Source organism: Cucurbita pepo, chromosome LG02 (assembly GCF_002806865.2).
Source record: "Cucurbita pepo subsp. pepo cultivar mu-cu-16 chromosome LG02, ASM280686v2, whole genome shotgun sequence".
Lineage (NCBI taxonomy): Eukaryota > Viridiplantae > Streptophyta > Magnoliopsida > Cucurbitales > Cucurbitaceae > Cucurbita > Cucurbita pepo.
In genome coordinates, this window is record NC_036639.1 from 9,559,021 (window position 1) to 9,570,703 (window position 11,683).

Here is an 11,683-nt window from a genome sequence, read left to right on the forward strand (position 1 = left end):
ATTGAAAAAAGTTGAGTATTAAAAATACCAGTAAATGACCTTATTGTTGGAGTCGGAAATATAATCGCATACGACATGGAACATGGATCTAGACGTTCATGGCAATAGAACTCACAACGAGTAGACCAACAAGCTTCAAGATTTCGATGCCTAGGGGACTGATTTTATCTTTCTTATTAAGATGTATAAATTGAGTTCACTAGTGTTTCGTAAAGAACAACAAAACAACCTCATCCATTTTAACATATCTTCCAAAATATAGGAGAAAGAATCGGAAAGGTGCGAATGTTCGAGTCAAACAATATCTCTAAACCTTTAGTTCACGGCGTACATAAAACTGTAAACACATTATTGAGTTTGAATGTTATCCATGCTCGATCATGGGGGAAATCTTTAAGATATTAAACCTTCTTAGCTCGTAAGCTTATACTCACGAAAATCCTTACTACTTTAAAAGGTTACTTGTTCCTCACATCTTACTATAATCACTATAATCAATTTATGATAATCAATATGAAACCACATATATGAATATTTCTTCTTAACATATAAAGCTAACGTGTCTAATGCAAACTCTAAGGTATATGCTTGGTCATGTAAGTCGTATAACTGTGACTCGGGCTGTCTTAAGCTTACTTTTCCAAACAAACTGATCATTCACTAATGACGTATATAAATTTGAGCTCATCGAAGCCCAACACGGTCAGTATAAAGAATCTTTTATGAACTCAGGTACGAGTGATTAAACCTTTTTACCATTAAAGCCTCAAAGTTCGAGTTTTAATCGTCGTGTTAATACCATAGGTAATAATCATCTATTAATAATAGGTTATTTCTTTCGATAATTGTAACTCATATGGTGAAGTAAATTTATACCAATGCACTCGAGGTCTCAACATTTGGGATTTGGGCTTTGAACTTACTTACGGGCCGAATCAATTTAGGCCCAAGATAGAGTATGATGAAATTGGGCTTGGGCCTGCTTTTTATTGGACCAGCCCATGACAAATGAGTTGTCCCAAATTTCCAGAGGGTAAAAAGGTATTTTTGGATAGAGTGAAAAAAATTAAAGGCACGTGCGAAAACTCGTATTATTGGGAGGAAGGAAAACATGGATTCGCAGTACCTCATTGGGCAATGGCGATGGCAATCGGGGCTCAGATTCGGACCCAAATCATCCATATCCATCCCAGACCTGAGGTTCGGTCCGAACCTCAACTCTGTGACCCAGTTCGTTGAAATTTTCGCACTCTTTCGATCGCTTTATCTCTCTCTCTCTCTCTCTCTCTCTGAGCTCGGGGAGGAACATATAGTCGTATCTCTCTCTGATTCAAACCCTAACACTGCATAATCCAGCATTATCAGAGGAACGCTTACAAGTTTATGTGAAAGCTCATCAAATCAGTGTGAGTTTGTTGCTTCCTTCTTTCTTTTTTTAAAACCCTAATTTTTTCCCTTTTCCGGGGGGTATTTTCTTTTGGGAAATAGTGAATAAGTGCTTCATGGCGGTGTCTTGGGTACGGGCAACTTGTTGCAGCTTGTTGCAGCTTGTAGTGTTGTGTTGCGCCTTCTCCTTGGGTTAATCTGGAGAAAATTTGTGGCTTCTGTACCTACCTGTTTGGTTGTTCTGAAAATGGAGGTGGAGGAATGGATTGATTATATTTGTGGCGTGTTTTACTTCCTTTTGTCGATAATGAAGTTTTTGGACGACATTAGTGTTGTTGCTTGTGTCAGCGCAACATGTCGTCTCTTGATCCCCTTCCCCATTTTTGTCATTTTTGCTTTTCACGTGTTGCGCAAGCTTTTTGGGTTCTGGGAGCGAAAAATTTTACAACGTAATGTCGTAATCTTTTCATTGTGGTTTGTAAGCACTGCAACCACTCTTTATCTTCACGTTCTTTCACTGGTTATCTTATAGAGATAGGTCCGGCTTTATATTGAGAATACATGCAGTCATGTTTATAGTATGACTTGTGGAAATATTAGTATCCATGGAAATGCGGTGCTCATATTGTTATATTACCAGGACCTGTTAATTTTATGGTCTTCATTTTTTTTTTTTTTTTTGCCAGTATGAGATTGACTTGAACTAGAAGGTCAATTTTCATTATGATCCCATATATCTTTGGATTTGAGACTTTTCGCAGTGTTCTAACTTTCAATTCATGTAGCTCGCTGCATGGTTTATGAGGCTACGATCAATAACCACGCATCACAATTTCACTTTATGGAGTGCAGTTATAATGATGTTAGAAATATCAATCTGTACTGTCGATGATTGGGGGCTAGATTTCTTTCCATTCTGTTACCTTCAAGTTGGGTTTCGTCTTTTTATTATGAGATTTTTGAAATATTCTTTCTTTTTGGTTTTGTTGTAAACTAGGTAAACAGCCATTGTACACCTCAAAAACAATTGTTGTTGAACAACAAATTTTCTTTTTCTATAAACTCTATTTTTCAGTTGCCAAGAGGAGAAAGGATGTTCTCTCTACCTCATTAAATTGATGAATAAAGATATTCAAAATGTCTAAACACTTGGAACGAGGTAGTTCAGAACCTATGAACATAAGTTAAATCTAAATCCATGTTAGTCTAGCTATAGCAACCTGAAAAGATAGAGACTGGTAACAGGAAAGATCTAATAAATTTAAACTCAAAATTCAGTTGCTTTTAAATGGATAAAATGTAACTATATTTTATAGCAAAACAATAACGGTTAAATTGCAACTTTTAAGTGGAATCACAAAGGAGGCTTTTAGGTCTTTTATTCTTTAGAACTTTAGAGCCTTTCTTCCTCAGATATGAAGCCTTAAGATGGCCAAGGAGGATAGCTATATCTCCAAGTAAGGGGACAAGGGAAAAAACTATGGGAGTTCAGTTGCCTTCGGGTGGTTTGCTGTCTGGTTGAGGTAAAAAGTTCAAGTTCTGATTATAAATGTTGTGCTAAAATGAACAACACGTTGCTGTTGCTAGATTGAGATAATAGCGTAACTTACATTTTCTAATATTCTCTGCATGTAGAAGGCTACGAAAATCCCTAAATCAATGACATTAAACCTTGGACTTTTTATTACCAAGATTGGCTTCTGTTTAGAGCATTTGTTTAGTTTCTTAAAAACATTTGTATATGGCCCGAGTGTTTGTTTGGCGCTTGTTTTTGTTACCCTTTCTTATGGTGCAAGATGTTCTCTCAATTAAAAAAAGTGATTTGAATTGACATGATTGAAATGGTACTACGTGGCTATTATCTATGGAACTCGTTGCTATTTTCTCTTTGGCCATAAAATCTATTTTAGTATGATGTAGTGTAGTGGCTATATGCAGGATATATTTGAGGGGTTCCGTCATATAGAAATTCTGAGAAATCTTAAATGACCAAAAGAGGGTATGTTTCGGACAACAACCGTACTTGAGAAATTACCTCATGTGGTTGCTGTAGGTGGCATGGATTTGCTGTAGCTGATAACTTTTTTTTTTAGGTACCTATTTTCACACCAAAAGTCATTACCAGCTGAACAGTGGGGTTGACCATCTATGCCTGGAAACGAAGTTGGAGACAGGGTCCACAATTTCTTTGGCCAAGAGAATTTGTACCAGGGCCAGCATCAGTCTCAGGCTGCTGATGGAAGCTGCGCTGGTCTTAATAATAATCTATGGGTTCGAAACCAGAGAGAAATAAATTCTCCTTTTGTTTCAAATTTGAAGAATTATAATGCTCATCAACCAGGTATTACTTTGTAGTTCCTTCATGAAGCCGATCCTTACTTTTTTTTCTTACTTTGTGTGGATCATCGTTTTTCCTCTCTTTTTTATGGCATCGACTATATTTTGTTTATATTTTTTCCTAGCAGATTCTGGAGGACTGGGTCAGCCTTCTCACTCGCTTCATGGTTTGAACTTCTCACAATCATATATAACTCCTGAGATTGGAAGAAGCGAGTCTCAGAATCAATATCAATCTCTCAATGGTTATGCAGCAGGACAACAACTTTTCCATGCAAGACAGGCTGAAGCAAACTTTTTAGGTGCAGATGCAGTATCTGATAGGCATATAACATCTAGAGGCCTATCTATTCATGAAGCACAAGTGAATAATCCTGAATTAAGCAAGAAAAATGTAGCTAGGTTGGAAACTACTGATTCTCCCGTAAATTTTGATTTTTTTGGTGGCCAACAGCAATTGAGTGGCAGGAATGCCAGTGTGACACAGATTTTGCCTAAGCAGCAGCCTGGGAATCATGACATGCAGCTTCTGCAACAACAAGCGATGTTGTCACATATTCAAGAACTTCAGAGGCAACACCAATTTCAGCAGCAGGAAGCAAGACAACATGGCTCAATGAATCAGATTTCATCCAACTCAAAGCCGTCAGCAGGAAACCATTCAGCCACGCTGATTGATGGTATTCCTGTTAATGATTTATCTACCTCTCCTTGGTTGACTGAGCATATGGTGAATAACACCAACTCATTGCAACATAGTTTGTCGGCAACAATGCAGGGCTCCTCTAGTGGATTTGTATTTCCTTCTGAGCAGCAACAAGCACTGCGCTCGATGGGTTTAATTCCTGAACAAGTTGATCACTCTTTATATGGGGTTCCTATTTCTACTGCACCTAGTTTTCTAGGTTCAAACTCTCTCATTCCGACAGATAAACCTTCTATGCAGCAGTTATCTGTCAGTAACGACCCCATTTCAGGGAACCATTATACTGCATTCCCGGATCAGGTTAGCATGCAGGATGGAATGGTTGTGAGACAGGATTTCATGGGGAGAAGTATGCTTGGCATGTCTGCCAGTCAAGGTTTAAATGGAGGATTAAATTCTGAAAACTTGCAGCATGTGAATCTCCAACAGAGAAATACATCTATGCAGGAATTTGGTAGCAGACAAGATTTCAATGGGCGATCAGAGGTGTCACAGGAGAAGACAATGGCACAGGTTGCTCCACCACAGACTGTGGCTACACTAGATCCCGCTGAAGAAAAGATTTTGTATGGTTCAGATGACAACTTGTGGGATGCTTTTGGGAGGAATGATAACATTACGGCAGGTGGTTTCAATATGGCAGATGGTATGGATTTTAATGCTGGATATTCCTTTTTACAGAGTGGAAGTTGGAGTGCTTTGATGCAGTCAGCTGTGGCAGAAACTTCAAGTGGGGATATGGGCGCTCAAGAAGGGTGGGGTGGCCTAAACTGTAATAATAGCGGTGCTCCAAATGGTAATCAGCAATCTTCCGATGTTAATGGCAGTAGAAAATTGCAACCTGTTTGGGTTGATAACAACTTGCAGACAATGAATTCTCGACATTCTTCTGTCTCTTCTGCGGCAAATAATAGGCCCAACAATTATACTAACTCAGCCAATGCCTTTGGATTTTCGCAACCGGCTCATAAACCATTCTTTCAACAAACTGAAGGTTTTCAGAATAGCAGGGCCCAAAGTTTGACTCCATCGTTGGATGGTGAAAGAAAATGGATAGACCGTAATTTGCAACATAAGTCACTTGCTGAGGGTCACAATTTATCTGAAAACGAAGGTAATACTTCAAGTGTGGAAATAAATGCAGATAATATGTCAGGATCTTGGCTCCGTCAACAGAATGTGTCCTCTTATAATAGCCAACCATGTAAGCCTAATGGTTGGAGCTATATTGAACCGATGTTCTCCCATGGAGGTATGAAAAATCATAAAACACATAACATGTCACAATCTTCTCAGGGTGGAGATCATAAGAGAACTTTATGTGAAGAGATGGGTTCTGCTACTTTTAAGCAGAACCATGATTCAATTCCTAACGCAACTGATGAGTTGCAGCATGCAAATCCTGCTGTTGAAAACTCGCAGGTGTACAATGAAGGTGCTCATATGATAAACAATGCTGCAGTAACTAATGCTAGCAGTTTAAGAGATGACCTAGGAAGCAGGCAACACAATCCCATTAATCGTAATGTTTCCTTTTGGAAAGATGCTACTACTTCAATGGAGTTAAAAGAAAGTGGTTTTGTGGAAAAATACCAACATCATCATGATAAGGGCTCTCAAATGTTCGAATCACCTGGGAACAGTTGCTTAGAGAAGGGTGCGACTGAAATGCATGAGATTGAAAACTCAAATACTAGTGATACACACACTTCTTCTGGAAGCAAACAGAAAGTAGGAGGTAATACCATTCGAAAGCCATCTCTAACTTCTCGCAGATTCCAGTATCATCCTATGGGGAATTTAGATATGGATATGGAACCTTCTTTTGGAACAACCCATGCAACACAACCACAGGCTCCTATGCAGCAGAATTCTCATGGGTTTAAAGGCAGTGAGCTAAGTCATTTTAGGCAATCCAAATCAGGAGCAGATGGAAATTCAATGGAAGTTGAAAAGGTGATTGGGATTTCAATTTGTTGCAATAAGATTTTTTTTTTTCTAATATTGTTTTTTTGTATATTTCTAATTTGAGAATCGATTCAAAATTTCCATGATTAATGAAGGCTTAAGCTTGTTTTCAGAGTGACATGGGAGCCTTTGGAGATATACCTTCCAAAAGAATGCTTCCACCTTTTGGATCTCGTTTTTCTTCTTCTTTGGATAACCTTACAGGCCATGATCCACGACAAGTGGCCTTACCGTCCAGGTAGTCTAACACTGAACAATTGTTTATTATCATTTATGCAATTTATGCTTGTTGCTACTACCATTTATGAACTTCGATCAAGTGTTTCTTTTTGTCATTGCAACTATTTTTTTTTATTTTTTATCAATTATTAGCTCTTGACCTACTACATAAGACTTCAAATATTTGTTTGCAGGGTAGATTTAATCAGCCTACTGTTTGATTTCTGTTAAATAGGGTTCAACTGGTCTTTTTATGCCAATTTTAGGGACAATATAAATTTTTTGTTAGCTTAGGGGCCAAAATGACAAAAAATGTTGAGGGACTAAAATAGGATTTCAATCTCTTAACTATTATCCATCCTTGATTTACCCTACTTGGAGGGTTTTCTTTGGGTGTTATTTTAGCTTGGTTAGGGCGGATACCTTGCATTTCCTTCCTTTTCTGACACTTTTTTCCACCTTTTTATCTGTTATCTGATATCTGATTTCTGAACCAAGTATCATATTAGTGAGCATTTATGTGTTTCTGGATTATATATTTCAACTTAAATGATGATTTAGGTAAAATCCTTCTCATTCTTTATTTATTTGCAGCCAAAATATGCTTGAGCTTCTTCACAAAGTGGACCAGCCAAGAGAACATGGTAATGCTACACATAGTCCCTCTTACCGAAATCCTTCTTCTGAAATGGTTGAAGCAGAAACTTCTGATGGATCAGTTGGTCAAGCACCACGAAAGCAGTCCTCTGATTCTCAAGTTTTTGGTTTGCAACTGGGGCCCCCTCAACGCATGTCCATGCAAGATTCTGCTCTATCTTCTCATTGTTCCTCGCCCATGGTTATGAGTTCAACCCATTCTACCTCGGAAACAGGAGAACGTGGTCATATGTTGGCTTCTGTAGCCTCTAAACAGAGGGATTTGAGAAATAATATAACTGGTCCTTCTGGACACAGCGGCAATAAAATCCCTCATATCAATGCTCAAGGAAACTTGGCTGCAGCTTCTCAATCTGCCTTTCCTTATCCTAGAAGTCATCTGCACAATCAGCACCTAGTTGCCAATCACTCTGCTAGTGTGTTTTCGGATAAAATTGGTGTTCATTCAAGAACTTTTGATGACTCTTCTGAGCGAGTTGAGAAGAGCCAAATGGCATCAACAGATATTTCCAGAAGTGGTCTCCAAATGAACCTAGTTTCTTCTGCTGACACATCTCACCTTAGCAGTGGTGATATATCTAATGCACAAAATTCTTCCCAGCTTGCCCAGGAATTGGTTTCTGTGCCCATGTCTCAACAGGATTCTTTCTCAAAAGTCTCTCCTAATGAGTGGGCAAGTGTCAGAACCCAGAAACATTCATTACATGCGGAGCCATCAATAGCTGCCTCAGATTTGCTTAAGTCTCATATGCGTATGGACAATCCAGACAAGAATTTTTCTGGACAAAAAAAGACTGATAATCAAGAGAAATTGGAACTAGAGGGTATTTTCCCTGTAGAAAATTCCATGAATATGCAAAATATTATTGGGGGAGAAAAACAAATGCAAGAAAGCCCTGACAAACAAGTTTCAGGTGGGAAGAGTGAAATTTCCTTGCAGGCTACAAGTGCATCAGGTGGACTGGAATCAGCTGGACATCCCTCATTAGGTGCATCTCCATCAAATTCTATGGCTACTCGAGCAAATATTGACACTTTTGGTCATTCTCTGCGTCCAAATATTAGTCCGCAACACCATTACTCCTTACTGCATCATATGCATGCCATTAAAAGTGCAGATAATGACCCAACTAACAGGAGTGGGAAGAGATTTAAAGGTCCGGATTGCGGTTTAGATTCTCAGCAGGTTGCCATGGATGGCGGACAACTCTTATTGCATGGACACGGTAATGCTGTCAGAGAGTCATTGCATAACAATGGTTCCATTTCACATGTAGATACAGCAGCGGTAAATTATTCATCAAAGAAAGGGGATGCCTATGTATCATCTAATAGTGACATTGCATCTTGTGTGAGAGGCGAGCATCCTCAAATTAGTCCCCAGATGGCACCGTCTTGGTTTGATCAATATGGAACCTTCAATAATGGGCAATCTTTAACCGTATTTCCTGGATCTAAAAATGCATCCATAAAGCCTTTGGATCAACCTTTCATTGTGGAAAAACCTCCTGATGGTTTCAATGCTCAAATTCCTTTGAATCAAGCAAATGCTTCTGTTGATGGTAGTGAGCACAATAATTCAAGGGACAGTTTAACTCTCGCATCGATAGAACACAGACATTTGTCTTCTGGTCAATCATTGCCACTTGATTTCATCAATGAAAGTTTGTCTGCCGTAAGACCAAAAAAGCGCAAACACTCTGCACCTGAACTGTTACCATGGAATGAAGAAATCACTCAAAGCTTTAGAAGGCTGCAGGATATAAGGTTGTCCTCTTACCCTCAAAAGAATACAACTAAAATATTTGTAGTTAATTGAAAGAAACTGCTACATAAGATTGGACTAGAAATGCAAGTTCAAAGTGACTGCTCGAAAAAGAAAAAAAAAAAAGAATCCATGCATCTTCACTGAAGGTTTTTTTTAGCATTTCTGATTGATAAAAGTGAAGGATTGGAACACTTCGAAAATTTGTTAGAACGTTTTCTGTGCATCTTCACTGAAGGTTTCTTTAGCTTTTGAATGATAAGAGTAAAGGATTGGAATGCTTTGAAGTTTTTTTATAACGTTTTCTGACATTTTCACCTTTTGTTTCTTGCTGATTTACACCTCAATCATTTTCTGTATTTTCAAAAAAGCTATTTATTTTTGTTTTTATAGATTTGGTTCTTGTTAAATACATTCTCCATCCTCTGAAAACTTATCTTGTGGAAGCTCGACTTCATGGATTAAGCATAGTGCTTGATTTATTATTATTATTTTTTTTAATGCTTGTTCTTATGTATGCTGACTGCTGTTTTCTATCTGCAGCATGGCAGACGTTGACTGGGCTCAGACAACCAACCGGCTGATTGAGAAGGTATGCTATTTGTTTAACTAGGCTCTTCTTGAATGTTTGTTATTCCAGATCTCAGATCTAGTCAAGAGTGCATGATCTATTAATAAAATGATTTTTATTGCAATCATCCTTTGACAGAAAGAAGATGAAGTTGAAATGATCGACGATGGACTGATAATAAAACTAAAGAGGAGGCTTAACTTGACTACACAGCTAGTTCAACAACTCCTTCGTCCTCCTCCTTTTACAACTCTCTCTTCAGACCCCAGCTTACATTATGAGAGTGTGGCTTATTTTGTTGCGAGGCTAGCATTAGGGGATGCCTGTAATATAGTTTCTTCCACAGGAACTGATAATGCTTCGCATCCAGAAAGAAATCTGTAAGAATTTTCCTCTGACCTTAAAATTTTAAATGTCTATGCAAGGACGATAGATTGTACATTGTTTACATATTTTTTTTAATACTAATATTTGGTTTTTTTCGTATGTTCATTTTAGCCCTTCTGAGAGACCTAAAGCATCTGGGAAAGCTGGTTATCATAAGTTCATAGAAGGTTTGGAGAACTTCATGAGCCGGGCACAGAAGATGCAAGATGATTTATTGAGGTAGCTTTAATGTCTTTCATTTGATTTGATTATTTTTATTTTCCAGAGGATTTGATTATATGATGCTAATCTTGCATTGTTTCTCACTTTTCAATCGCAATTTTCTTTCAGCTTTTGGTGTCTGCTGTTGCTACTATTACTTTTGTTTATTACTGACATTATTTGGTTCCGCCTCGTTGAGGTGTTTTTGATTTAAATTGGTAATAAGCTGCTTTTGCTATGGCAGAGTGGAGAAGAGAGCTTCAATCTTAGATTTGAGAGTGGAATGCCAGGATCTTGAGAAATTCTCCGTTATCAATCGGTTTGCCAAGTTCCATAGTCGAGGACAAGTTGATGGGGGTGAGGCCTCGTCATCTTCTGATGTAACCACAAGTTCTCAGAGATCTTGCCCCCAGAGATATGTTACTGCACTTCCCATTCCTAGAAATCTTCCTGACAGGGTACAATGTCTTTCACTTTAATTATTAATTGATTGATTTTGTTCACGTCGGCCAATTATCTCTACATCCCTAATGCTTCTCTGGTCGATTTTCTTTCAACTTATAGTCAATATGCTTCACAAATAGAACCATACAATTGGGAATGTCAGAGAGAAATGATTTCTAAGTTATCTTCTTGAAATCAATTGAGGCTGTTAGATAAGATATGTGCAAGTTAGGTCCTTCAATGTCATTTTGAGTAATATAAATAGGTCCATTCACACTTAATGTACAAAAGAAATTGCAATGCCCTGTCTTTCTTTCTTTTTCTTTGTTCCTGCAAATGGGAGGGCAGAAGAATTGCAGTTGTTTCCCAGAAGTCTCCATGCATCCCTAAACCCAGGTATTAATTGTACTTGTATGGGTTTTTTATTCATGATTTAAGCTTTAGCTCTTCTTATTTGGGAAAAAAAATTGAGTGTTAGATGTGGAGACACAGAGTTGGGCTGGACATTAGTGTGCTGATATTTCAATACAGATTATTTGGCGTTACATGTAAAAATTGTAAATCCTGATCAGTATTTTAGCTGAAGTAATAAAAATATTATCAAGTGCTTATTTTTAATTCGCATCCGAATCATCCTATTTGTTTTGTTGGCATGATCCCCATTTCAATTTGGTTCAAGTATCCATTTCTCCAGAGGCATTGTTGTTATTTTGTTCTATTACAATCGGAGGTTTCAAAGGTACCATGCCTTTCTGTGTGCCTATTTCTCCATAGATTTGATATATATGCCCTTTTAATGAAGAGAAGTTTAACACATTGATATCGAGTTCCAAGATCGGTTTCTGGGATCGTAGAATGTTCTTCTGGATTAAGTTACAAATTTGGTCCATGTAGTTTGTAGAAAGTTAGAATTTAGTCTCGAACTTTCACTCCCAAGTTCGATATAACCTGATAAATAGATCCTACCTTTAGAAGCTACTAATGGATTGGGTATGTGCAACTAATGGATTGGGTATGTGCAGGGACCAAATTTGATATTTAA

The 11,683-nt window shown here is 37.9% G+C and overlaps 1 protein-coding gene across 4 annotated transcripts; it reads left to right on the plus strand.

Annotated features, from left to right (window-relative positions):
* The first annotated feature begins 1,156 nt into the window (after nucleotides 1–1,156).
* Nucleotides 1,157–11,259, plus strand: LOC111787473. Of its 4 annotated transcripts, XM_023667442.1 has the most exons (11): nucleotides 1,157–1,406; nucleotides 2,172–2,909; nucleotides 3,325–3,385; nucleotides 3,480–3,727; nucleotides 3,852–6,385; nucleotides 6,511–6,635; nucleotides 7,211–9,040; nucleotides 9,582–9,630; nucleotides 9,748–9,989; nucleotides 10,108–10,215; nucleotides 10,442–11,259. In XM_023667442.1, the coding sequence occupies exons 4-11, from the start codon at nucleotides 3,535–3,537 to the stop codon at nucleotides 10,674–10,676; spliced, it is 5,316 nt and encodes a 1,771-aa protein (XP_023523210.1). In that variant the 5' UTR covers nucleotides 1,157–1,406; nucleotides 2,172–2,909; nucleotides 3,325–3,385; nucleotides 3,480–3,534; the 3' UTR covers nucleotides 10,677–11,259. The 4 variants fall into 4 exon arrangements, with proteins under 4 accessions (XP_023523210.1, XP_023523209.1, XP_023523208.1 ...); XM_023667441.1 differs by lacking the exon at nucleotides 2,172–2,909 and having other exon boundaries at nucleotides 3,312–3,385; XM_023667440.1 differs by lacking the exon at nucleotides 2,172–2,909.
* The last annotated feature ends 424 nt before the right edge of the window (nucleotides 11,260–11,683 follow it).